This window comes from Lutjanus erythropterus, chromosome 6, assembly GCF_056507025.1.
Source record: "Lutjanus erythropterus isolate fLutEry1 chromosome 6, fLutEry1.hap2, whole genome shotgun sequence".
Taxonomy (NCBI): Eukaryota; Metazoa; Chordata; class Actinopteri; order Lutjaniformes; family Lutjanidae; genus Lutjanus; species Lutjanus erythropterus.
The window spans coordinates 8,614,975-8,642,926 of NC_139322.1; the positions used below are offsets into that span (position 1 = coordinate 8,614,975).

At 39.3% G+C, this 27,952-nt stretch overlaps 3 protein-coding genes across 6 annotated transcripts in view; 1 reads left to right on the forward strand and 2 right to left on the reverse strand.

Annotated features, from left to right (window-relative positions):
* Positions 1-163, reverse strand: part of LOC146324815 (uncharacterized) — a 25,351-nt gene extending 25,188 nt beyond the window's left edge. Inside the window, exon 1 of the mRNA XM_084720429.1 lies at positions 39-163. The gene's annotated coding sequence lies outside the window, so the exon portion shown is untranslated. The remainder of the gene's footprint in view (positions 1-38) is intronic.
* Positions 1-10,213, forward strand: part of ptpn22 (protein tyrosine phosphatase non-receptor type 22) — a 25,268-nt gene extending 15,055 nt beyond the window's left edge. Inside the window, exons 12-26 of one of the 4 annotated variants that reach the window (XM_084720424.1) lie at positions 61-616; positions 707-793; positions 1,895-1,972; positions 2,621-2,692; positions 2,810-2,946; positions 4,632-4,659; positions 5,032-5,130; positions 5,240-5,308; positions 5,397-5,530; positions 5,688-5,715; positions 7,648-7,710; positions 7,966-8,069; positions 8,161-8,188; positions 9,413-9,496; positions 9,577-10,213. In XM_084720424.1, coding sequence (XP_084576550.1) covers positions 61-616; positions 707-793; positions 1,895-1,972; positions 2,621-2,692; positions 2,810-2,946; positions 4,632-4,659; positions 5,032-5,130; positions 5,240-5,308; positions 5,397-5,530; positions 5,688-5,715; positions 7,648-7,710; positions 7,966-8,069; positions 8,161-8,188; positions 9,413-9,496; positions 9,577-9,638 — 1,629 coding nt within the window. In that variant the 3' untranslated portion in view covers positions 9,639-10,213. Of the gene's footprint in view, positions 1-60; positions 617-706; positions 794-1,894; positions 1,973-2,620; positions 2,693-2,809; positions 2,947-4,631; positions 4,660-5,031; positions 5,131-5,239; positions 5,309-5,396; positions 5,531-5,687; positions 5,716-7,647; positions 7,711-7,965; positions 9,319-9,410; positions 9,497-9,576 lie in introns of those variants that run through there. The other 3 variants (XM_084720425.1, XR_014770688.1, XM_084720426.1) reach the window with 3 other exon arrangements.
* A 565-nt stretch (positions 10,214-10,778) lies between these two features.
* rsbn1 (round spermatid basic protein 1) lies at positions 10,779-23,188 on the reverse strand. Its single transcript, XM_084720428.1, has 8 exons — positions 22,516-23,188; positions 20,672-21,339; positions 16,974-17,111; positions 16,014-16,156; positions 15,511-15,678; positions 15,278-15,386; positions 13,333-14,122; positions 10,779-11,899 (listed from the first exon to the last, which is right to left on the reverse strand). Exons 1-7 carry the CDS (start codon positions 23,147-23,149, stop codon positions 13,586-13,588), a joined length of 2,397 nt encoding a protein of 798 aa, XP_084576554.1. The 5' UTR covers positions 23,150-23,188; the 3' UTR covers positions 10,779-11,899; positions 13,333-13,585.
* Positions 23,189-27,952: the final 4,764 nt, after the last annotated feature.

Sequence of the window (27,952 nt, forward strand, 5' to 3'; positions counted from 1 at the left end):
GATAACTTTTAACAATAACAAAAGCTGCTGTGACTCACAATTCCTCGTTAACCTGTCCAGGTGATGGTGGTCCCGTCCGCTCCCCTGGTCGACACCGAAGACGAGCTCATCGACATGAGCGATGATGTGGATTTGCTGCCACAGTTCCAGCACCTGCTGGATGAGGAGAGGGATGTTTTAGCTCAGCGCCACGCTCAACCGCCTCCTGCCTCAGGAAATCTACACGCCTTCAGAGCCACGAACGACACGCAGAGGGACCAGCAGCAACGCTACCTACTCCGGACCCCTCCTGAGGCTCTGGTGACCACCCAGGAGGGACCCAGGACCTCGCCCACGCTGGTGCGTACGAGCCAGGGAGCCCCTGCAGTGGAGGACAGGGTACAGGAGAGCGACGACGTACCATCACTGAACCCTCCACCGTCACCAGCTGTGGCAGCGGTCCTTTGTTCGATGGTGGAAGACCCCTACTTTGACACTCCAATGAGCTCCCCTTCCTCAGTGGAGGTACCAGTGGACTCTACTAATGACCCCAAACAGTTGGGAGTTAACTCCGTCTTCAGCGCGCCCTCGCTGTGTCTGAATGACCAAACTCTGGAGCTGAACTCTCCTGCCTCAGGTAAACGATCATCTGTGCACATGTTAGACTTGGCAGGGTAGAAGGATTCGATTTTGTAGATATTTCAATTAACTGATGTGCATTTTGTAGGTAATGTTGAAGTTAATACAGATGAGGAGGCGCCTCCTCCCCTACCTCAACGAACCCCTGAATCCTATGTTCTGGCTGCGGATCCAGGTTGGTGCTCTCGGTGTAGATAAAAGTCTGGAATATAAACCATAAGCTTTGACATATTCTTCAATTTTTTAGGCACATGGGAGAAGTTAGCCTTCAGGGCTTTCTGCCAGAAAAACTTTAGGAAGTCAGGTGACATAGTATAAACAGCAAGTCCGCTTAGAAGCAGGTTGTGGTGGATAAAAGATCAGGACTTCCTGCCAAGAGACACGAGTTTGACTCTCATATGAAGCTTATTGGTGATGCATTATTTTTAGACTTAGTTGACTTATTACCTTGAGTTTCTCTTTAACTACGCTCAACAAGAGACACTTTTGTTTTTGCTCTCACTTTTCATGAAGAGAAGTGAAAGATCTGAGACTTTTTATATGCACACAAAAGGTTTATTTCTCTGACATCTTGTTAAAATCTGTGTTAGCGAGCACTTCTTTACCAAGATCATGCATGCTGATTAAACAGCAGGATTATTGCAGAGGTGTGTCACTCCAAAATGTGCAGTTTTTATTTATTACGCGTTGTCATGACCTGCCTGACTCTGCCTCTGATTGGCTCACCCGGATTGGTTAGGGTTAGGGTGAGAAACCTTAACCCTAACCACTCAGTCTTCATGTTTAAAACTAACCAACCCGACCAGCGAAGGCAATGAGTGTGAGCCAATCAGAGGCAGAGCAGGACAGGTCATCACTTAATAAAGTAAATCAGAGAGAGTAATAGAGAAATAAACCTTATGTGTGCACAAAAGAAGTCGCAGATCTTTTACTTGAACTCATGGAAAATGGGAACAAAAACAGAAGCGTTGCACATATTTTTGTTGAGTGTATTTTCAGGTTTCTGTAGCTGTTTGGTTAGGTTTGCTAAGTTTAGGAAAATATCATGGTTCAGGCTGAAATAGACATCTCTAACCTAGAGGCTTTTTGGTAGACAGCTCTGAAGGCCAACTTCTCCCATGTGAGTTCCTTTGGTTTGTTGTATGAATTGTTTTGTATTGTGTACATTGAAGCGAGCACAAATGGCTTCCCTCTTACATTTATCTCACTATGTGCTGATAATATGTCCCGGACTTTAGAGGATATTTGTGTTAAATAACATTATTTTGTCATTCAGAGCACTCTGATGCCTGTGAAAAATTAATGGTTATCATTCCACCCAATGCTGCTGCTGAGGCTGTCAGGGAGCTCAGAGGTGAGCAAATACAAGTGGTAAATGTCTAAAACTCTTAAAGGGGTAGTTCGCCCAAAAATGAAAATTCAGTCATAATCTACTCACCCTCATGCTGACTGAAGGTCGGGTTTAGTTCTTCAGTCCACAAAACGCTGCTGTAGTTTCACAGGAATCTCCCAAACATGTTAAGTGACCAGTTTTGTGACCAAACAGAAAAAACAATCTAAAGTCCTGACTTGTCGTTTGCACACCGTCGCACCACACACACAGTTCAGACGGTGCAAGAAAAGGATCTACAGAAGATTTAGGCTAAAAACATGGTGTAAGTGACGCATTTTTTGTTGTTGTTTTTTTTTTGTTTGTTTCTTTTCTTTTACTTTTGAAAACTGGTCACTATTTACTTCAATTGTTTGGGAAACTGCAACGCTGTTTTTTGTTGTTTGTTTTAGATAATGACTCATTTTTGGGTGAACTATCCCTTTAAATGCTCAGTTATGGTTTTCTATAAGTGCCACATTTCTGAAGATGATTAATACTGAATTTTTTTTTTAATGTTCCTAAATGAACGCAATCATTTTTGTCAAAGTATTGGTGACTCATTGATGTTGACATGGCAACAGTGAGCGTAATACCCATAACAAACTCTGACATTTATTTACATATTTCCAGGCAGCCCCCCCTCACCTGTCCCCCCACTTCCAGAGAGAACCCCCGAATCATTTGAGCTGGCTGTCGATCAAGGTGACTCAATCTGAATCATAATCTCCTTTAAAAAAAAATGAACCTAAAAGAATTGTAAATAAGTATATTTTATTAAAAAAGTAATAATGAAAGTGATCATTCTTGTTTACCTTTCAGCTCCTGTGGAGCAGAAGTTAGAGGTCACGCCGGCCGTGAACATGGACAGAGTAGGAGTGTCTTCAGAATGGTCCGGTGACTTCAGACCAGCTGCCTCTGCATCCCAGAAGGAGGCGAAACCCTGGACGAGGAGTAAGGTAAGAAAAAAAAGTCTCTGCACTGGCTGATATGTGTCAAACCGATTATAGTGAACTAAAACTAGGCGTTAAAACATTTTAGCTCACTGAAATAAAAATAAAAAAAATAGATGAAAACTAACTGAAATGATATGTGCACTTACGAAACTGAAATAAAATAAATATACAGGATGTCTTTAGTTTTAGTTTTTATTTGTGCATTAATCTCGCAGCATCTCCTATAAATATCATCATCACATACAAACAATGTCTCTTGTCAGTTTAGTCTGAGTTCAGATGGAGTGAAGATGAATCCGTTCACAGCACATTGTGCACCACATTGTACAGCTCATTTCTGGTCAGACTACAAAAAAGCGAGCTTTCAGAGACTTCAGGTCTTGTATAATGATGCAATAAGAATAAAACTCAAAAGACAAAGTGACATGTTCGTGTCTGCAGGAGTAAATACTTTTCAAACAGTCTTAAGAAATCTCATGCACTAATTTATATTCCTGCTAAATGACTCTGAGAATGAAATAATCTTGCAGTTGTCAAACATAAGATTTAGCACTGCACAGTAACTAATCACAGCTGTGTGCTTCTCGTTTTGTAATTTAACATATGTTATGTCTTGTTTTTTTTTTTTTTTGTTGTTTTTTTTAATCTGGACCTTGAGTCTGTAATAATAAACTCTGAATTTGTGAGTTTGGTCATATTTGTCAATACAGCAACCACAACGAGGTGTTTGTGTCTGTGAGTCAACAGCCTTCACAACGTGTTGTGTTTGTTGTCGTACCTGTTATGAACTTCTTAAATTTTTCTCATGACACATACGCCCATATTATAATAAAAAAACCCACTAAAACTAATAGTGAAACCAATAAAAACTAAACTAAAACTAAGCATTTAATAAATAAAAACTAACTTAAACTAAACCAAAGTAGAAATGAAAATGAAAGCTAACATAGAATGCAAAACTATAATAACTTTGGTGACTTCCTGCAAGTTTGAAAGATGAAATATGTATATTCACATTATTTGTGCGCAAAATGAAGTCAGCATCTGTCGAAGATGAAAACAAATGTCACCTCAACCATAAACTGCAGTGGAAACCTGCACTACAAAAATTTATTTCCCGGGTGTATATGTGTAAAGGTATGTATGTAAATAACTGTATATATTGTTTTATTTTATTTTGTTGCATATTTTATCCTATTCTACTCATATAATTTTGTTGTGCAGCCCTGTGCCTGAAATAAACTGCCAGGCGACCTAGATGTGCCCCTTAATATGGCAACTTTTAAGTCCAGGTTAAAAACTTTTCTTTTCTAAAATTTGCACTTAATGGACTTAAATCTGAACTAGAAGTCTCATCACTCCCACTGGGAAAGATGTCTTGAGCTCACAGCTGAACTCTGCTGGCAGGTTTCTGGTCCACAGTTTTCTGAAGTCACTGGCATTGAGTTTTTATTTCATTGATTATATTATATCTCCTTTGTATTATTTATCTAATGATCCCCTTTTAATTGCTATTATATGTACATTTTTTTCCCTTTTTAATTGTATTTATGGTATGGACGCTCTTTTTACTCTTTACTGTAACTAACTAGAAATTTACAGAATCACGATCAGCCTGTATAAACACACTGCAGAGCATTAGAAATTTATGTAGTTATGTAACAACACTGCATCTCTCTTTCTTGTAGAGTCTGAAAACAAAAATGGTCTTTACAGGTAAGATTTTTATATTAACACAATGTTCAGAGCTAATATGTAGCCTGCATGCACAGGTTAATTATTGACTGTAGAGATGTCTGCCTTCACTCTACTTTTTCTAGTAGAGAGAAAGTAGTTCTGGTAGATTCTACTGCAGAAAAAAAATATAAATTGCATTTTTTGCAATTACCACAAGCCAAGTGCCATTTAGTTCTGTTACATTTGAGAGAAGGCAGGCATCTCTACGGGCAATTTTGGGGTGAAGTGACTCTTTAATAGCTCTTTTTCTGCACATATAAGCAAAGTTAACTTTGTGCCTTTTGCATGCAAAGGGTAGACAATTAAGTATTTTCTACTGTTCTTCTGTTCTCCTTCTTGTGATATCTCTAGTAGCAGTGACACATCCTGATCCTGCATCAGATATAACTTCACACCGCCACTCTTACTGTCCACCTCTGAACCCACTGACTCCTCCACCTCTTCCTCAAAGTGAGCTCATTTACTTTAAGATTATCCGCCTTATCCAAATATATCTGCCCATGTCACTTCAAGAGAATTTGTACAAACATGTGAAATGATGTCATGTTTGGCTGTGCAGCTGAGGAGCGCCTGACTCCTCCCCTTCCTGACAGAACCCCGGAGTCCTTCATCCTCACCACAGAGGAGAGTGAGTCTATTATTACCTCCTTTTACAACACATGCTTTAGCTCGTGCAGCAGAGCTTGTTGTCTAAACAAAGCGCTCTTTTCCAACAGCTCACGAGAAAACTGCCCTGTACCCACGGCTCCCGGAAACAACACCGACCTCACCGAGGGTCGGCGTGTCGTCTGAGTGGGACGGCACCGCTCAGCCAAAGAAATTTCTCGATGTTGTTATGAACAGGAGCAAGGTAATGACTGTCAAATACGTCAAAGACAGGGGGATTACAGAAACTCACTGACTCATATTCTTCTTATGCTCCCCTTTGCTGCATTTCCATTCACTTATTAACATAAGTTTCCATTTGTTTATATATTAACATTTTTGTTGTCAATTGTTCGCCCCAGAGTGTTCGAGCTAAAAGTTCAAGACTAGGTAAGCTTTTGTTTTCTCTTGAATGAAGCCAACGTCCTCTTCTACTTTCATTTTACTTGACCTGGCTATGAAAGGAAAATGATATCAGTATTCTCTGTTCCTCATTTCTATTATAAATTCCATGAAAAGACCAAAACCAACAACATGCTTGTCTGTCTCTTCATATTTCACTGAGGCACTGAGCTTAAGCTCGTTCATTTGTCTTGATTTAAAGGAGGAGTCAGTAGCTTTCGTCCGAGCTGTTCGTGAACACATCATGGGTCAGCAAGATGAAAAACTGAGAAAAAATGAGGAAACACAGGCAGAGGAGGAGGTTTTCTACAGACACAGTCACCACCAAACACTTCTAGTGGGTCATAAGTGATGATTGAAAGGGATTATGTTTATGAGTCTAAACATCATTGTTGCAGATTATCCCTCTAAGGCTTCAAAACAGACCCAGGTGGTGGAAGTATAAGTGCTTTTATCATACTGTATAATAGGGAAGTTAGTGACTAATCAGTAATTGATTTATTGGCGTTACGTTGTTAAATCAGCACGAATAGGGACAGGCGGACAACAGCAGCTGTATCAAGCGAAAGCCTTATTGTTTTATTATCATTATTATTGTTTGTTTACATTATTTGTGCATCATGAAGTAATGATTCACGTAACTAATGTGCCGCTAGAATTGTTTAAATGAAACTTAAAGTGCACAAACTTTGCAACCTTACTTTGATCTGCTACAAGTAAAAGTCCTGCATGAACTCCAGACTGTGTTATTATCAGAGCAGTTTTCAGAATAACGGGCTTAACTTTACATTGAAAGACAACAAACACCTATAAACAGCTGATCATTGAGTCTGGGTAGGAGGGTGCAGGGGAAACAACTCGCTTCAACAATAGATCCTATATTAAATAGATTTGAACCTATTTAAAATCTGATCTACGGCTCCAACTTGCTCTTTGGAATGCAGTACTCATTTTTGCAGGTGCAACTGCCACGTATTTGCTCTTAATCATCATTCGTTATAAACTTTCATTTTTTTTTATTATTTCCTAAAACAGCTGGGCATTGTGCAGTAGTTTTTATCAAATGTTACTCAGTATTTGCATTTGTTATGGACTATTTTCAGTCACAGATTTGTTTTGTTAGTGAGTGGCAGGAGTGTTGAGGTGTTCTTGACTCAATATCAGTGCAATTCTGTGGCTTAATCCTGTGTTTTTATAGCTTTTAGACAACAGAGCGATTAAATATATCAGGCTTAATCTACATTGTTAGGATCAGTTCATTGCAGGGCTGCACGATATGATAAAAAAGTCATGTTGTGAATAGTTTGAATGAAATTGCAATTGCGATATTCAATATGTTTAGTTGTTAAGGTAATTTTTGCATCACAGTTTTCATTTTCATTGAAAAAAAAGTTGTGATGTTAATGTTTTTTGGGGTCTTTACCAAACAAACATTTCATCTAGAGAGCTGAAGATGTTTTGTTCAGGGTGTCTCTGCAGTACTGCTGTTTTGTCAGACAGTTTTCCTTTATCAAACAAACACAGGGTTCTGTGACTTTGCCGTGTTGCTGTTTTGATAATATTGCGATTAATTGTGCAGCCCTAATTCATTGTATGTTTTGGTCTTCTCCTTGGATTTGTTGGAAGCACTTTAATGTATCAGTTTAGTTCAGTGACCAAATAATTTTCTGTTGATTGTAATCCACCTGTCTATCACCTTCTGCAAGGCTGCACTGCGTTTGAGTACAAACACGCAGGTTAAAATGAGATTTAGAAGTACCGATCTCCACCACTGGGAGACATCCTTTACCAAAGCAAGACAGCAATGCTTGATTTTAAAAAAGCAGATTTGTTGCAGTCTTTTTCATGATTAATCCTAAAGTTTGTTCCCGTGTGAGGGCTACTTTATCTTAATGTTTTTTGTGTGTGTTTCTCCTGCAGAGCCCCTCACTGCAGCTCAGCAGCTCACTTCACCTCCTGTGGTCGTGGCTGAAGGAGGAAGTGGTGAGTAGTTTCAGACATTAAAGGGGCTGCACGCTACACACTGGCCTCTTTCACACATTATTATTAGACGCGTACAAGACTGTGTCATATAAAAAAAAGTTTCAAATGCACATCACACATGTGTGACTGTGGCGATTCTTAACAACAATAATAACAGCCTCGATGTATAAAACAAAGCGAGTTAGAAAATGGTCGTCATGAGGGCAGTTTCAAAAGCAAATTGTTGAATTTCCTATTTGTTTCTGTGTTTATCAGCACAAGTGGGACTGCATGATGTGAACCGCAGGCCTTCTCTGAACAGCGAAGCATCAGGAAACAAATCAGACAAAAGCAACGACAAGGGCATGTCTAGAACAAAGGTAATACAACAGCTACGCACAAATAAAGGTGAAATAATTTGAAAATCAAATCTGTTTAAGTCTGTTTTTCTTTTTTGTTTCCTTTGTCCAGAGTTTGAAGTTTTTCAGACACAAAAAAGGTAAGTGACGGTAATAAATTTAAAGGGACAGTCCACCCCAAAAATCAGAAATACTTATTGTAATAGAGAGATCTTTGGAGATATCAGCTGCAGAGATGTCTGCCTTCTCTCCAGCATAATGGGACTAATTGGCACTCGGCTCGTGCTGCTGTTTCTTTTCAAAAATCATGACCCTCTTTCTGAAAATAATCCACAGACCTTGTTGTCAACAGTTTCATGTAGGAACTACTTTCCTTCCAGCAGAGATTGGAAGTAACCAAGTGTAAAAATACTTAATTACTGGACATTTAACTTTTACTCCCTATATTTTAACACATATATCTGTACTTTCTACTCCTTACATTGTCAAAACAGGCTAATTACTTTAATTTTAATACGTTTGATGAATTTCATTTTGCGTGAAAAAAAGGTGTAAAAAACATGACAATGATAATGACGTAACAACAAAAAACACTTTAAGATAAATTGATGTAAAAAATGTAACAAGGCAAAAATCACATAAAACACAAAAAGATGAAGATGATGTGAGAGACGTACAAAACAAAAAGGCTGTAAAAAAAACAAAAAGACATAACGACAAATCTACACGAGAGTGTAACAACAGGAACAAGACAGCGAGGGAGACTGGAGAAAAGATGAGGTTCAGTCAGATTCGCACAGAAAGAGACAGTAGAAATGTCCTTCAGAGGACGACTTTTTACTTTCATACTTTGAGTACATTTAATGGCCTGTACTTTTTCACTTTTATTGCGGTACAGAAGTTGATCAGTACTTCTACTTTCTTCGAGAACTTTCTGTACCTCTACTTGGGTACAGAATGCATGTACTTTTCTAGTAGTAAGTAGTTCCTGTAGATTCTACTACAGAAAGAATATAGTTCTTTTGTCAAACTGCTCGCACCAAGGTCTGTGGATTACCTTGAGTAACCAGGTCAGGATTTCTGTAAAGAGACCTTGTTATTGAGTTTTTCTAATGCATTTTTTTGGCGCAAGCTGAGTCCAATTTAGCTCCATTATACTGGAGAGAAAGCAGACATCTCTACAGCTGATATCTCCAAAACTCTGCAACTCACACCAGAAATATAAAGACGGCTGAATAGCACGACAGATCAGAGAAAATAAATGCATTTTTTGATTCTGGGGTGAACTGTCCCTTTAAGTTCAATAAACGCGCTGGTGTCTGTAAGAAAAATACAACTAACACGTCTAAAAATTATATTCTCAGCTAAAATTGCTCCTCCTCCACCTCCTACTCAACCTGCAACACCACCTCCATCATATGGAGCCGCATCTTCAGTGTTCAAATTTGGTAAGCCTGCTTCAATACAATATTATTATATCAGAAAATATTACGCACAAATTTTATGACACCATATTCATCTTCCACAGGCTTTGGGAACCGTTTTGGAAAGCCAAAAGGCCCCAGGAGTTACCCAGAGACGTGGGTTTGATTCCCTCTGTGATCAGGATACGAGTATCCCTTTAAGATTCTGTGGAAGATCGATTACAGTGGACCTGAAAAACACCGAAGGCTGTTTCTCTTTGTCTCACGCAGCACAGTCACACCCTCAGCAGAGAACAGGAAGAGCCTCGTTTCCAGCTCTGATGCATTTTGTACTGTATGTTAACATATTGATCAGTGCCTCGTTGAACAACGCGGGCAGCCAATCGATGAGGACTCGGCGACTTGAATGTTTAAACACAAACTCAGTCTCTAGAACGGCTGGTCTGAGGAAGTGAGCAGTCTGCAGAGAGAAGTTTCACACTTTTTTTTGCTCAAAGAAATCTCAAAGCAACTCTGTCAAACTTTGTGTGTGAGGAATATATTTAGTTTTGTACGCGTGTGCCTTTGTGCTTTTGGCATGAAATAAGAAAACGGGTAAAACATTGCCTCACTTTTTCTGTTATAAAGACAATAGACTTCACATCATTCAGTGTACTGTGTGTCACTTGTGTTGCACCAACAAAGATGAATTCTTAAACATGATTACATGATGTTTTGTGTTGAATGATGCTGAACTTTTGACTAGCTTTAATTTAAGGAAGATTTAATTTGAACCTTAATTTAGTTTTTACTCTAAAACTTGATTAAATGCATTTATGTTGCACCAAAACTTTAAACTCAAGTAGACAAAAGTAGACTCACAAACTTTTCAGCTAGCTAAAAACAATGTAACATTATGTTAACTTTTCAGCTAGAAAACAATTAACATTTTAACTTTTAACAAGCAAGCAAACAATGAAATGTTTTGGGGGTTTTTTTTAGCAAACCTTTTAGTTAGCTGGAAAACAATCTAAGTAATTCTTCTGAGCAGCCAAAGGATAAAAGGTTTCCCCCATCTTTTATACTGAGTGGGTCCTGACAGCCCTCAAATTTATTAATTCATTTATTTTTATTTGGGTAAGCAAGCCACAGTTAGTTTTTAAATTGTGCAACAGATCTCCCATTAATATTTAATCTGTGGATCTCATTTTAAACCAAGTTTTGCTCATCTTTGTTGGTGCAACCCAGTCTCTGTCGGTTTTGTTTCGGTGCCATGATTCACACATCCATCTGTAGTTTTTAAATGATTTTAGAAGCATCAGCAACATCTTGAAAAGGATATATTAAAGGTACAGATAATGTGGTGCACATTGAATATGCATCTTATGTAACTGTACAGTTAAACTGTGTTACATACACTGGTTACACACAAAATTATTTATTAAAAAATATAGAAAGTCTATGCATTCTCATTGTGTTTTCTTATTCTACTCAACAAGACTGAATGATATTGGTACCTGATCTCTACTGTCTCTAACTTAATCACTCAGGAAACTGACAAAAAGTATCGAAAACATCTCAGTACAAACATTAACAACAGCAATCATTGGTGCTAAAACACAGCGCATCACAACAAGTATGACAAAAGGCTGATGTGACAGTATCGTTAACTGTCGGTTTATTTCTACATTGAGCTAAGTCAAGACCCTATGACAGCCGTATCTCTGACAAACAGAAAATAACCATCCTGCTTCCTGAATAGGATGAAAAGCATAATTTCCAATGACACTGTGATGTAGTAATTGTTTGCCCCTGGGTGACATGCAGGTGTAGAAATCAAAAAGCAACATATTTCATAAATAAGAACAAAAAACGATGCACGATGGCTGCTTGGCCGCTCCCCGTTTCACCCTCCTTCTCACCAGCAGTAAACCTCACAGTTTTAAATGAGGCTTAACGAATACAGTACAAGGCACTAAGACGTAGTCAGTGGTAGAGCAAAGGCAGTTTCACATCATCACTTCAGTTACAGAAGACCGCGTGTAGAAGAATGAAGGCCTCTGTGAGGTTCGGGTGAATCTCGTGCTCTGATCAGAAACTTTATGTGACTGTGGTTAAGAAATTTTAGAAGACAGATCATATTGAAAGAAATGTGAAATGCACAATTCAGTCTGGGTAATTTTGTAGGAGGCCACATTGTTATATGAGAAAAAAAACTACATGTAATCGCAGTATAAATCCACACTTTTTCACTCAGAAAAGGGGACACACCACACAGGAACCCTCCACAACGGTGCCTTCATCAACCCAGTGACATTACCAGCTAAAACTAAAGGTGAGTATGAATTTAAATCAAATGAAAAAAGAGTGCACGGACAGCATTCACATATTCCCAGCTACAACAGTAACATAATATTTACATACCAAAACTGAAGACAAACTCCACACCTGAAGAAAAGATTTAGACAATTATTGCTAAATGCAATAGCTGTAATTCCTTCATCATTGAGAGGCGCTCCTATAATTAGATAATAATCTTAAATATTCATCACTGGCTATAAACCTGTGTTCATATGTTAAGCTCGATCTTAAGAAAATAAATAAAATATCAAAAACAGTATCAACAGTAAGAAAAAGGGCACTGTATAAAAGGCCATTTAAATAAAGAATTGCACAAACTGCAACTTATAAAGCTGACAAAATGTTTTACGTGCTTGTAGTTTAATTTAATGTTAATGTTCACCCCCAAGTCTCAAACCAAAGGAAAATGTTTCTTCTTCAGTTTAAAATAAACTTTTCTTTTTTTCTGCTCATTATTGTGGGAGCCCATTTCCACCAACATGACGATATCTCATAACAATCACTTAGAATCTCAAAATAATGAGAACTTTTCTCAAAGTAGCTTGTCATTAATTTGACACAGAATCATTACTGCACGGTAAGTTAATTATTTTTTTAATGCAGCGCTGCCTGAGGGGTCAAAGGTCACAGGGATTCAATGTTGGTTTTCAGCTTTGCCCCACACACACACAGATTTCTCTGGATTCTCTGATTCTTTTAATGACATTATGAATTGTAGATGATAAAATCCCCAAAGTCCTTGCCACTGCACATTCAGAAACATCATTTCCTGTTCCAAACAGGTGTTTTTTTGAGCAGTCAACGACTCTCTCCGCCTTTTTGTTGCACGTCCCAACTTTTTTGGAGCGTGTCGCTGGCATCAATTTACAAAAAACAGTAAAGTTTATCAGTCTGAATGTTAAGTATCTCGCCTTTGTACTGTACTCAACTGAATTTAAGTCAAAAAGGGTTTGCAAATCGTTGCATTCTGTTCTTATTAACATTTTACAAGATATCCCAACTTTTTTGGAATTGAAGTTGTCAAAACTCCCCCCCCCCCCCATCACATTGGCAGAAATGGGCTTCCACGCATTTTAATGATCCTAGTAGCCATGTGTTTACCGGCCGTGACCAGTCCAGGAAATATGTGCTGTAAGTCCAACAAGAGCCGAGCTTCTGATTCAAATTGGCAAAAGCCCAGTTTTGCAGACAACTGACAATGTCCTCGATCTATGAAACTGAGTCGACTGTATCTTGTGGATAAAGTTAGTCTAAATGCTTCTGTCACTGAAATGAATTAGACAGTGCAAAGTCCGTATCATGCCTCCAGAATAATCACATATATGAAGTATGTAAACAATCAGTCCACCAGCACTTGTGAAACTGCCACAGACCTCCTTCTTCCATAAAATCATTCTTCCAAAAAAAAAAAAAAAAAAGACACAGCTGAGCCTTGAACATGAATTTAAATTCCCTACAGTAATTGTGGCAACTTATAAAATAAAACGCTTTATAATAATAGTTCCTTACTTGATACACACCTTTTGAATGAGACAGTAGAGAGTTCCAGTTTAGGTGCTATCAAATAAAAAATTTAAAAATGTGTTATATCGTCCCTTTAGACAGTCAACTTTGGCTGAAAAAAAACATCAGGGGACATTTTAATGAACATTTAAAGATTAAAAAAAGTGAATAATTTAAGTTGAAAGGCTTCCTGATTGACACAGATGTCTGTTTTAAACAAATCCTTCACGTGAGTTCTTCCCACTCAGGGCAGAAAGACAGACTGGAAGGTCATTTAGGGAACTCTGCAGAGCGGCCGACACCTTTAGGAAGGTTGGGCTCTTTCGACGGCGTACATCCAGAATGCACTGGTTTCAGGGAGAGGTGGGTGTCCTGGTATGTCGGGGGCAGGTGAGCGGATTTGGTGGGCTGCGGAGCGGCCGGCTGAGGCTCTTTGGGAGGCGTCGCCGGCCTCTGGAACTCCGGTTCTTCAGTCTTGGCCACCCCGCCGTGGGTGCCGTCCCCCTGTGGACGCACGCAGGGCGTGACGGTGGCGTCGGGCCTGGCGGGGGAGGAGAAAGAGACTCGGCCCGAGGTGGGGCTGAGATCGTTTGGCCGCTGCTCCTCCTCCGTGTCCTTCTCCTCCGGGTGGTATTGTTTGAGGCGGATGTGCCAGGCCAGGCTGCAGACCGCGGACACCGTCTTGAACTGGTGGATGACGTTCCTCGGGATGAAGTAAATGTCGTCGTCACAGAGCTGCACGCGGATGTAGTGGATGCCCTCCCTCCTCAGCTGGTTGAGCTTGGCATCGTCCACCCACTGGACACACTGCAGGAGGATACACAGTGATTTCATAGTTCAAGCAGTATATACTACCTTGTTTAGTAATCTTACAAAAAGATGTGTGATGCAGGCCGCAGAATTCTGACAACACAATTTGGTCTACTGCAATTTTCAGTACATTTTAAAATAAGTATTGTTGTGCTGCAGACACCTAAGAAAATGTTTTTAGTGAAGATCTGAATAATAATGTAAACATTATCATTCCCTCTAACACTGCAGATCATACTGCAAATGCAATCAGTCAGAAACCTCCACAAATTTTAAAACAATAGAGATGCTGCTTGCAAAACTCAAAATACCAACAAGCACCTTACCAGTTATTTTTTATGTATTTGTTTGTCTTTATGTTGAAGTGGTCATTTTTGAGAGATGAATGATTAACAGTTATTGATTGCATATTATGTTCTGTCTCTGATCTCTGATGTGTCCTACATCTTAAGCTGGTTGACGTTTTCAACAAATGTTCACACTTTGTTTTGGACTGTTGGGGATGAAATAAAAGATCAAAACTAAAATGTTCTACTAAAATCTAACAAATATTTCTTTCAGCCATACTTAAGCTAATTTTAGATTGTTTTAATGTATTCTGCACATATTTTTGCTTAAAATGTTATCTTAAAGCTATAATATGTAACATTTCTGCTTCAAACAGTCTAAAAATATTAGATTTACGTTATATATTTTTGTTGAGTTGCGTACTTACGTTATCCCAAATGTTTCCGACAATGATCAATCACAAAGAAATCCATAATTTATTGATGGTAATGGTATTTTCCTGCTAGCCATTGCTCGCTAGTTTCTAGTTGCCTTAACTTTTAGGAAAACAGAATACGTCAGAGAGTGAGGAAGAAAGTCATTGAGGATAACTAGACATGATTTCTGCCATATCAGATTTTCATCAGTGGTTTAAAACTGAAGATAACAATTCCCATGATGCCATGCTACTTTATGACATCATAAAGTACATTTATGGCATCATCAAACTGCGTCTTTGCCATTGTGTTAATGTGAGAGAAAGAGAGACCCCCTGTAGCAGAATTTACAAATCGTGCATTTACATCACATTACAGCAGATTCTGTTTGGACCTGACGATATGACCTGGATCGTAATGGATCGTGTCCAAAAAGTCCAGTTCTCACCTGAGACACCGGGGGCTCGTACAGATCCAGCTGCAGACTCTGGACAACTTCATTGAAGTCCCCAGCTTGGAAACACACAACATCTTTGGTTATCCGAGGTCGATTATTCCTGCAGCACGTTGCAAAAACACACAGGTTAATACTCCTCCATCGTCACGTACCATCATGTCATTACAAGCATTAATGACTATTTACCAACTTTTTTTTGTTAAAGCAAATCAAAAGACCCTCACCATTCTCCAAAGTGCACCGCCTTGAGGACCCCCACAGCGGCCGTGCTCTGCCAGTCGAAGCTCTGGCCGACATGGTCAGCGTGGGCTTTAGTCCGGTCCTCAAACAGAACCTCTCTGGGTTCACTGGCCCTCGGCAGGTAGTGTAGGTTTTTTACCTCGTTCATGGACCTGCACAAAAAAGATTTGATGGGATAGAGGGAAGATGAGGAGAGGTTTACAGTCTGCACTATCATAATCAGGCCCAGACTCATAATTACAACCATTTGGCCTATAATTACATAACTATACTTTCTCTATCACATGAATATGGATTTTTAGATTTGATCTATGAAAGTGTCAGACCATATGGGCCGTCGAGACACCTTAATTGTCACGCAGTTTCCATAAATCTCACTAAGACAAAAATCTCGTCATTAAAGCGCGAACACAAAATATCACCTTCAGACAACCAAAACAAATCAGGGGTTTTTCTCTTCACGTTTCCCGTGCAGCTGGGGTTTTACCTGCGTCGTTTGAAAGGCGATTTGGGCATGTCGGCGGTGGGAACCATCTGTTCTCCAGGTCGCACCCACATGATCGGCCCATCGTCACTCTGAGAGCGACAGTCCAGCTTCAGACTGGAGAGGCTTCCCCACGGCAGGGTCATCTGTGAACGCGCACAAACACACACAGCTGTGAATTTTTTGCTTCATGGTATTCAAGCACATTTCCAGATCCAACCTGAGAGCAGGATCCCACTTAACCCCATATGTGTAATTTTCTTATAATCATTAGTAAAAAAAAATGTTGTTTACTGTGTGCGGCTGAAACCTGGAACTGTAAGTTTGTGATGCAACTGATGAAAAACCTAAAGCTACTACAAGGAACTTATTTTAGGTAGTGTTTCCTCCTTTACAACCACAAATTTAACAGAGAATCTGAGCCGGTGGAAAGCATCATGAGTCACTGTGCAGAAACAGCTTTTCTTCACAGATGGTCTCCTTAACTTATGTTGGTCATACAGAGCCATCAGAAATAAACAGACTGTTTCATAACCAGTTAAACCTTATTGTACTAGCTTTAATTACAAGCTACCATATTATGACAAACTATTGCATGTGATTTAGTGTTTTTACATTCTTTTTTTTATTAAAAGTACAACAGATTAAACAGATGTTACAGCAATAACAATGCATCAGCAATTAAGTTATTATAAAGTGTGGTGCTTGTACTTCTTAATGAGCTTCTGGAGGGGAACATACTGTGTTTAGCATATTAAGTGATTCTTGCCCGAGGTCTACAGGAGGGTGCACAGGTTCTGGATGCACGATGGCAGGAACATACTGTTCCTGCTGTGAGTGCCGTGGCACCGTGGGCCAGCACGCAAGGCTTTATCGCACCTGAAGCTGGAGGACAAACTTTTCCCCTGATACGGTCCTTAGGATGTCGATAAAAAAAATGATAAAAATAAATCTTCCTCTGACCTTGAGGAAGGGCGACTCCTCCAGCATGTCCAGGAACTCTGGGAAATAGTCTCCAACCTCCTCGTCCACGGCTCCCACCAAGCTGATCTGCCTCATGGGTCCGGACCGGTACGTTCCTGAACAGTAAGTCCGGCTCACCTGGAATGCGAGGAACAGCTCACGTCATTCAGCGTGTCCCATTCAATACTAGACACTGACAGACCTTTTTCAAAGCAGCTATTTTGGCATGAAATAGTGCCGTAAACACAGGTGTTAACAGTGCTGCTAATTAAGGCTCTGTTCCATTTAGGTCAAACAGAGTCAGAGTGCTGTTATTTTGCATGTTGGCTACTAAATGTGACAAGACCTAAATGTGACAAGACCTTAACACCTGTGTTTATTATAGCTGCTGTGAAAAAGGTCATATATATTGAATTTCAAAGTGAGGGCTAAAATAAAATAATTATCTTCATGTTTATTGCTATAACATGTAATTTAAAATAACATAATTCAGTTCCAAATCTTGTTTGGCATGTTCATCTTTCTCGTCTGTGCCTGCTATGAAGCTGCTTTGCTCCTGAAAGCAGCTAACTAGTTCTAACTAACAACTAAAATTTATTCTTTATTCTCCATTTACACCTAAACTGTGCACCACTGAATGTCATAAGATCACTCTGTGCATTAATTCAATTTCAGCATCATAGTTGTACGCCTTCGCCAACCAGTTTACATCCATGTCTGTATAATATGTGTATATAAAAAAGATTATTTGACACGCAGCAAGTGAGCTCTTAAGATTTCTTGTTCGCGAGAGTGGGTCAGACAGATGCGTGCACAGACGGACAACATGGAAACATAAAGCCTCCAGCCACAGATGCTGAGAAGACCTCATGAGCGGGACAACTTGCCCAGCTGACAAAAAAATCCAAAAGCAAAAAATATGAAGAACTTCTGAGTCCTGGCCAAAGCAGTACTTGAAATTATGATGCAGCATACATTAAGTATGGATTTACCATTGCACACAGGAATGGGTATCAGTGGCGATGAGTTGGCTAACCCACGTATCACTATGTGTTGTTGTATTGTCTGTAGGATTTTAAAGACAGACTGTTCGAGTGTCCTTTGCATGGAAAAGTTTAGTGTACAGTTTTTCTGCTTAGTCCACAGAAAAACAACACTTAATCAGGATTTTCTTGTATGAATACTGATTGTTTTGAGCGCTTAGTTGCATCACTTTCACAGTGTGAACACAATGCATAAACAAAACCTGTACAGACTTATTAAGTAGTATGTAAATGGGACACAGCTCTCACCAGCTGTTGGCTGGATCAGCCTCCGCTGTACGAGATATAATTGCTAATGCTATTCTGAAACTTCCTCATCATGTTCTACTTCAAGCAAGACTGCAGACATTACTGCTCCACTGAAGCAGTATGTCTTACAATATTTCTTTTTTTCTGACATACAGTAATCCTTCAAGCTACGGTGCAGATTTTGCACCCACATACCTCAGGTTAATGGCTGTGCAGAAGCTGCAGCAGCAGCACATCATGCCTGACGGACGCTTTTTACTGTGTGAGGAGAATCTCTTACCCATCACCTGGCAGCATGTGTGGCCTCACCTCACCTCACCTCAATATTCAAATAAAATGTTAGAATCCACACACAGTCACAGTGATGGATTCCTTACATGCTTCATAGTGTGTCTACCACAGACCACTGTCCACCACAGCCTGTCAGTTTTGTTCTGTTATATGTAGATTTCTTTTTTTACATAAATGCAGAACATTTTTATCTGGGTACACGAACACCGCTGTGATTATAATATCTTACAGTCTGAACAGCACTGACCCAGTAAAGTGCAATAGATAACAAAGCATTTATATCTCATTCTGTTCTCAAGCATCAGTTCAGTCTTTGCACTCTCTGAAATAATCAAACTGGGTCTAGTTTCCCTGAATAAACTGAAAAGCGCTGCGCTCCTCTGCAGATCTGACATCAAACACACATCCTGGCTCATTGTTTCTCCGTCTCCATCATCACGGAATAAAAGTGACTTCATTAAATCGGCTAGACACAGCTTGGCACCGGCGCAGGTTTTAAGACTAAACAACAGTGTACTTCGGACTGAATCAACCACTGAGCTCATCGTCGTAGCAGCACTTTCATTCACTGTGTGTTTCTGCAACATTGTCAAGGTATACACTGCACAGCAGGGGACTTGTGTTTGTTTGTTCTCAACTTACAGAAGTCTGCAAATAGACTTTTTCACAGCAGGCATTTTGACACGAAAATAGTAGGGTGATCATCACAGGTGTTACCAATGACACTAATTCAGGCTCTGTTCCATTCGGTGCAACTCTTGTGCAATGTTGAAAAGGCCATGCTGCACTTAACAGAATGGGGCCTTGGCCTACGTTGAAAAAGGTCAATTGTTTTTTGTTTTTTACATACACCATCTCGACTATTATACAAGTATCTAGTTTACTAATTTCTAGGTTTTTTGTGTCCTTGGTAAAATGTTTTGTATCAGTATATAACAGGTAACCAGAATCCATATTCTTTAAGTTTAGATTTTATCTTTCAAGTGTCTCTGTTCTGCATCCAACCCTGCTGGATTACAACATGTGGTCTTATGCCACAGTAAAGTCTAATAAAACAATTTCTATGTGAGGGAAAACTACTCTGTGGCTCTGCACTCATGTCTATTTTACCAGCTATCTGAACAATAATTTAACGCTTCAGTGGACTGGACACAATATTTTAATCAGTATTTATTAGTCCAGTTGAAATGTAATTGGGACTTTTTTTTTGCTGATATGATTTGCAATATTGAAAAATGTGTTAAAACATTCATGGTGTGATTTCTGCAGGGATCTGTATGAAACAGAGACGTCCTCTTCAGTCTGTAGAATATGATGAGTAGGCCAGAACACTACAATATTTAATTTAAGATGGTATTTTCAAACACATTCTGCCTTTAACAAATACTGCGTTCAGCCCTAATGATGAGAAATTAAACAGCAACGACTGCGACAGTTGGTTATATAGTTTAAGTCATTTTAAGTCATCTCTAAACAGATGCAAAGTATTCATCTTTTGATATATAAATTCCTATAACTATTGCAAATTCAACTTTTTGGTACTAGAATAATTAAAACAATTATTTTATTTTTCTAGTGACGTCAGCAGAGGTCAGGGTCAGTGGGACTGGTTGGTCTGTCTGCTTAACAATCCCATTTCACTGCACTAAAAGTTATTTTATTAGGCAAAACAGATGCTGACAAAGTTTTCTTTTGGGGATATAATGTGCAGTTTAAAAAAAAATTGCACTTGCAATACTCAGCATATCAAAAAATGTTTAAAATCAAAATTATTTTGCATCACAACTTAAGTATTATGATAACACTGTATCATCGGGCCTCTGATGATTCCCACCCATTGTATTTTTCACTATTTCTTGCTATTGTATAGACTAAAAAAAACACTTAATAGTAATATAATTGACAGATTAAATAATGATGAAAATAATTCTTAATTGCAGCCCTAATTTAAAACAAAATCACAAAAGAAACTCAGCTGATTTAGTTGATCGAAGCAACACCAAATGACCACATCAGAGGTGATGATGGATGAATTTGGTTGTGATAAAAGTGCAGGATTTTGTTGAGTGCATTGCAAAAGTTTTTGCAAAAGCCAGGAAACCTCTTTCCACATACCTGAGAGTGAAAGTTGGCAATAGTGGTGGTCTCAATGTCTTTCTTGCCCATTAACTCCATCTTGACTGGTGTGTTTGGGAAGTTGAAGGCAAAGTAGTCCAGGAAGTCAGGCAGGTAGGAGGCTGCACTGTGCACCACTGCCAGGGCATAGCAGGCTGCACCTCTGGGCTTCTCAGCAAAGGCCAACTCCAGAAACTCATGGGCGAAGCACTCCATCTGCGCCGGGCTGAGACAGGCTAACTCATCAGCGTAGGCATGCAGAACTAATCCCCCACCATTGGCCTGCCGTTCCTCATGCATGAAGCGTCCACACCAGGTGCCAGTCTGGAGGCAGGAGCTGCGGATAGAGTGGTCTTGGTGGGAGAGGAAGGGGACGTGTCCCAGTTTGAGAGCGTGGAGGTAGGGCTGGTGGTTGTCGATGGCGTCTCTGCCAGGCTGGCGATTGCTTTCGTGCTTCACGGTGCCAGGCAGAGACGAATCGGGGCTAACGGGCTGAGTAAGATCTGCTCCAGGTCCTGCACATACAGTCTGAACTGCTTTGTTGTGCATGTGTCGGACCTTCTTTGCACGGTGCTCCTCCTCACGGTGCTTCTTCTTCTTCTTTTTCTTCTTCAGGAGATACTCCTCCAGTGTCAGAGCCTTGACGTTCTCATTGTGGGGCCTCGGCTCTACAGGTACAAGAATAAGTGAAAGTCAGAAGGGCATGTAGACACAGTGTACATACAAAGAGTGGAGGGCAAACTGTATTTTGCTCTGTGACCCAGTTGAACACTACATCTGATTATTTTTTAAAGGGACTGTTCATCCCAAAAGCAAAACTACATTATTCCTCTGGCCTGTAGTGCTATTTATTCATTTAGACTGTCTTGGTTTGAGTTGCAGAGTTTTGGAGATATCAGCTGTAGAGATGTCTGCTTTCTCTCAAACATAATGGAATTAGACAGCGCCCAAAGGACCAAAAAACATATTTTAAAAAAATCCAACACCAGTGTCTCTTTACAAATATCATGACCCGGTTACTTAAGATAATCCACAGACCTTATTATGAGCAGTTTCACTTAGGAACTACTCGATTTCTGCAGTAGATATTACTGCAGAAAGAAAGTAGTTCCAACACATCCTACTGTAGAAAGAAAATAGTAAATAGCACCACAGATAATAGAAAAATATGTATTTTTGCAACGCTTAAAGGGACGAACTGACAAGATAATGCCCAGACACATTCTGCAGGTGTAACAACAGTTTGGCTTTGTATTAAACCTGACCTGTCTCCCATTTAAATGTGTGATGCATTATGAAGCATGATGCATTATGACAACAGAGTCCCTGGACTGCTACCTGAAGTCATGTATCAAGCAAGAATGAGAAATAATTTCACTTTCAAAACATGCTCCTGTCCCAACTTTTTGGAAACGTGTCGCAGGGTATATTTACAATAAAATACTTAAGTTAACCAGTTTGGACATTAAATATCCTGTCTTTGTACTGTATTCAAGTGAATATAGGTCAAAAAGTTTTTGCAAATCATTGCATGCATGTTTTGCACAATGTACTAACTATTTGGGATTTGGGGTTGGAGGATAGGCCTACTTCTTTTTTGTATAGTTTTGCATGTAAGAAAATAACTTGAGAATTGCAATATTATGTTTTGTGACACTATCGATTCTCAAAAACACTGCATTATGATATTGTGATTGACAAAACAGCAACGCATCACCTTGCTTACAGTGTGCAATATCATAATATATTGAATCGTAACCCCTGTAGGTATTACGGTATGTATCGTATCGCCACATTCATGCTGGTGCACAGCCCTACTTTTGTTTGAATATAACAAAACTCACCCTTCTTTTTCTTCACCTCGGCGTGCTTCACATTGGCCTCGGCATTTTCCTTCTTGAGCTTCAGTTTCAGGTCTTTATCTCGGTGCTTCTCCTTGATTTCCTGGGGCTTGGCCTTGACCATTTTGAGAGGCGTGAAAGTGAAGAGCGCAGGTGGCTCTGAGGGCACAGCTCGCTTCTTCTGCAGCTGCTCCGGCACCTTCCGCGGAGGAGGAGGAGGTGGTGGCGGAGGAGGAGGAGCGGGAGGAGGTAAACCCGACTGCAGGCTCTTCTTCGTGCCGTTGGTGAGGCTGTGGTTATGGTGGTGGTGGTTGTGGTTGTGGTGGTGGTGGTGGCTGTGTTTGTGGCTGTGCAGGACATGTTTACCTGCGCTGAAGTTGTGGGGTTTGGGGCTCTGCTGCAGCTGATGCGGCGGCTGCTGCTGCCTCTGCTGCTGGCTGTGGACGCTCCGGTGGTGCTCAGCGTGTTGGTGGTGATGGAGCTTCACTTTCTTCGCCTCTTTCTCTCGTTTGTCAGCTGACGGTGACAGCTCCCTCTTCTTCTTCTTCTCCTTCCTCTCTTTGATGAACCTGTCCAGACTCTCCCTCAGCCTTTCTTCTTCTACTTTCGCACGGAGCAAGTCGACTGGAGCTGCCATCTTTGCACGTACAGTACATTTAAAGGACTCACGGTCTCTACTGCGCAGGTCCGCGAAATATTGTAGTCCTCCTGCCGTCGATTTGTAGTTTCTTTAAATGTTTGGGCTCTTCTGCGCACGCGTAAGGCAGGCAGCCGTGGGACATGTAGTTTGGCGATGTTTCAAAGCTGCATGGGAGTTGGAGTTGGTCCTGTGGTGAATGCGTGCTGCCCCGCACGCACTCACTTCTGCTCAGCTGACGTCATGGTTAATTTAATCACAGCCACGAGAGGCAGTGCTCCACTCAGACGGTTCTCACTACAGAGAGGTAGAACACACTGCTGCTACAGAACATGATTCATATACTGGAAGTGACTTAAAGGGTGAATTCACAACTTTTAAAAACTTTTTAAAGCTCTGAACTCTGAGTTTAAACGTTGGTTCAAATCAACTCAATCTGTGTGCACGTGTGTGACCACCGAATACAAAACAGAGGTAACTGTACTCCATAACAGTTGCATTAAAAAAACAAAACAAAAAACAATAAGATTACAGAAACATTTAGTAAAAATTATTTGTCAGATTACAGATTTAAAATTAAGAACTATATACCAAGCACAGTGCACAAAGTGAAAAAATGCTTATCTGAGTGGAAACTTCGACATTTCTTGTCTTTAAATTAATCAGTCAATAAATAAATTCCACACAATTGAGGAAGGAACAGCTACAGTCTATTATAATCAACTATGAAATTAATCTGCATCTATTTTTTTACTCAATTGTCATTTTGAGTAAGTTTTTCGCTAAGAAAAAGTTCACATTCTCTGATTTCAGCTTCTTTTCAATTACTTATCAATTACTACAAGTATCTTACTTTTGTTCAGCAAATTCACACTGTATCTTTAAACAACCTTTTATCAACTCTATACTGTTACTGGAGGAATCCAAGAAGGCTGATGTACGGTATGTTGCCGGATAAGTTCACAATTTTTCAAAACATTATTAAACTAAACCTTTGTACAATAATTGACTGTAATTAATTCTATTTGTTTACTTCTTAATGTGCTTTCAGTGCGAAGCAAAATCCAAAGTCCTTTTTTCTGAGCAAAATTAAATGTATAAATTTATCTGAAGTTAATGCGAGGCTTCAGAAGTCTGAGTTAGACAAATAAAGTGAGTATTTTCCAGAGTTACAGTCTTTTTAGTACAAAATTCTCCCTTTTATGTTGCTATCTATCCCTCCACCACAGCCAAACGCTGATTGACTCAGACTGATCAAACCTCATATCAGCTTCAGATTTTTCTTTGAAAGAAACATAAAACAGTTCTCAGTCATTTCTCAAACCTCGCATGTGAAGCCCAATATGGCAGGGTTTAGTGAATAACCTCCAGTCAGTGATGATTATAAATCAATTTGTTGGATTTTCAAGTAATATTTTCAGAAAAATAATTATTTAGGTCACACTTGTTCTCTCTTGAGATGCACAGTTTTCACAGTTTTTGTCTCAAGGTTATTCCTATTAGCATATTTAGCACAGATATTTTTAATTCATCTCAAAACGTGTTCATTATTCCACAGAAAGGGGATCATATTCACTTCAGATAAATGTTGGAATGTATTTCTGCACAGAATGAGGGCTGCAGATTTTATTCCTCATCACAAACATTGGCAGTTCATTAGAAGCAGATCTTTAATATCCAATATGGAGGAGGTGAATGATTACAGCAAACAAAACTAGTTTCAATGCAGAATAAGGACCTGACTTTTGTTTTAACTCTCATCCGACCAACATTAAAAGTACAAGTGTCATAAGAAACAACTATTATAGCAAAATGTTAACTTATTTCCTCTCAAAACAGTATTAATTATGTAACTACTTTCATCTGAAGAAAAAGAAAATAGACAGGACACATGAGCAACTATGAGTCTCCTTCAAAATGACTGACAGAGGGCTCCTGCTCCTCCAAATAGTTTGTGATTAGAGCTGCACAATCAATCCAAATAATATTATCAAAATCACAATATGGCCAGTGCAATATATAAACTACAGAAGCTGCAATATTTTGATAATGAATTATAATGATGTCCCATAGTGCTGCAGAGAAAATGAAAATTGTGCTGCAAAAATGATTATTCCCACTAATTGTGAATCATATTGCAGTTGCAGTATGACATTTTTTAAATATTATATTCATGCAGTTCTACCATATATTATGACCCACACCAAACATGAGTTCAATAATTAGTTCCAGCTATAAAAAAAGCAGGAATTTCTTTCACCCAACACAGTGGTATTTTTTAAAAAGCACGAATTAAAACAGAAACAGAAAACCAACACAAAGTCAACTTGTACTCAGTAAAATTCATGATTTTGAAAGTAACCAAGTATATTACATTGTGTAATAAATACTGAAATACAAGTAAAAACACAGAACACCCAAAAACTACTTAATTACAGAAACTTGAGTATTTGTAGTTAGTTTCTTCCACCTCTGCCAATAGGATACATTTAATGTACATCACCTTGTTCCTTAAATCTACAAAACACAAATAACAAACATCAGTCATGTTTATTCAGTAAACCTTTATTTATCAGTGCATGAACAGAATGCCATGACCAGATTATTTCTTTTCACCCATTTTATATCATTTCCTCTCACATCCCTTAAAAAAATAATGAAACGATTTACAGAGGATTTTTTTCTGCATGAAGGCAAATATTTATACAGGTGCTGTACAATTTATAAACATTTACAACTACCATGATGTCAAAACTAAAAGACTTCTTTTTTCATATGTTGGAGCGATGCAAGGCCACAGTATCATACATGGTAATGGCATGAACAGTAAATAATACAGTAGCCCATCATATCAAGAATAAAGTGGACAATAAATTAGTCAGTGGTCTCACAGACCGGTAGATGCGGGTGTTACTCCTGTACATCCTTCAACAGGCTGATGATGAGGAGGGTTCAAGCAATGACGACGAGTCTGTGAAGAGCAGTTGATGAACCACTAGATGTCTCTGTACTCCACAGTAGCAACACTGAAACAACACGAAATTTAGTCTTCAGAGCAGGGCAGCACAACTGATCCCAATAAATTAAAAAAAATATATATAGACGTATATTTTAATCCGGGACTTGAATCCCTCTTAGAGTCATTTCAAAATAAGACTCCCGAAGAAAGCAGTCAAGCTGTTTTCACATTATGCACCGAGTGCAGCCACCGAGAGGCAGCGAAAGCCTCCCTGTGTGGAAAATTAACCGCATTCTCAGGGAGTCTGGCTTCATTTATAACACAAACATCACAATGTTGGTAATGATTAAGAATTAAAGAGACAGTTGACTCAAAAATCAAAAATACATGTTTGTCCTCTGGCCTGGAGTTCTGTTTATTTATCAAGACTGTTTTGGTGTGAGCTGCTGAATTTTGGAGATGTCAGACATATGATGGAACTAAAAAGCACTCTGCACAAAAAATAAAAAACAAATGCAAAGTCTTTCTACTGAACTACATCTGGGCCAAGTATAGCCTTGACAAAACAAAGCAAAACGTACATTTAAACAGAAGCGGTTGCTGTTGATTGGGTAACACCTGCGGCGCACCAGCCAAACGAGAGAAAACGTGTCTCTCAATCCGGAAACTGCAGCAAAGCGGTGCACAACATTTTCAGATTGAATGCGCTCCTGCTTACTGTATCACTGCGCAGAAGGAAGTGTGCATCTGCTCACGGATGAGAGGCTCGTGCTCGTGACAACGCGGGATTTAAACATTAATGGCGTCCTCCTCGGCCGAGCTGTAATGTTCGCATCACTGAGCTAGAAAATTGGGTTGCACTTTATTTCACAGTACACTAATAAGATGTAACAAGCTGTACTTTGTGTAAAATTAGAAAAAAAAATAGAAATATGTCCTTTTTCATACAGCACGGGTTTTCATCAGAGGGTCCAGGAGCCCTAAGAGGGTCCTCACAATTCTTGCAGGGGGTCCACACAGGTCAGCCTATTCTAGCTACATGTTATTGAAGCATATTGGATAATTAGCTTTATTATGATCTCAAGTGTACAGACACTCTTGTGAGCCACAATCTAAACACCCGGACATACCCTGAACCTCAGAAACCAAAACCGAGAGTACAGAGGGTGAGTCTAATGGAGCTAACATTAGCTGTAGCAGCTAAGGATAAGCAGAAATGAGAGAGGACTCTAAAATATTGAATCCAGTATATGTAGTAGGGCGTCCCTGCTCCGTCTCTCTATCAGTTAAGGGATCCTTTGCCTTAAAAACATTGAGGTTTACAGTATCAGACCCTTTGTCAGACTCTTATTATAGGGTAATAACTGCTAGACCCTTACCTTCTCATAAAGTCGGTCAAAATAAAGTACAAAATAATAGTTTACAGTACAGTTCTTTTGTAATGTGTCCTTAATTACCCTCTAATAAAGTCTAATAGGGTCCAATACTGTCTAACAAAGAGCAGATTATTTCTAGTTTTTGTCTGATGTGATACAAAGTACAGCTTGTTGCATTTTATTAGTGGAGTCATTCCCAGAGGTGTAAATATTTGGGAAATTTCAGATTTATATCTGCAGTAAATATTTTATAGAGCATAAAAAAATGTGTATATTGTTTTACTGATTAGAGGGAAAAAAAACGAGAACCTGTTAATTTTGCCTAAATTAACTTATTTTGTCTCAAAATAGAAACAATGAGATGACCTGTTAACTCAGCCTAAATTGCTTATATATATCATTTTTAAAATATGTAATATGTGTATATGTTTTCAATAACACATGTCAAGATAAATATAAGGTGATGCA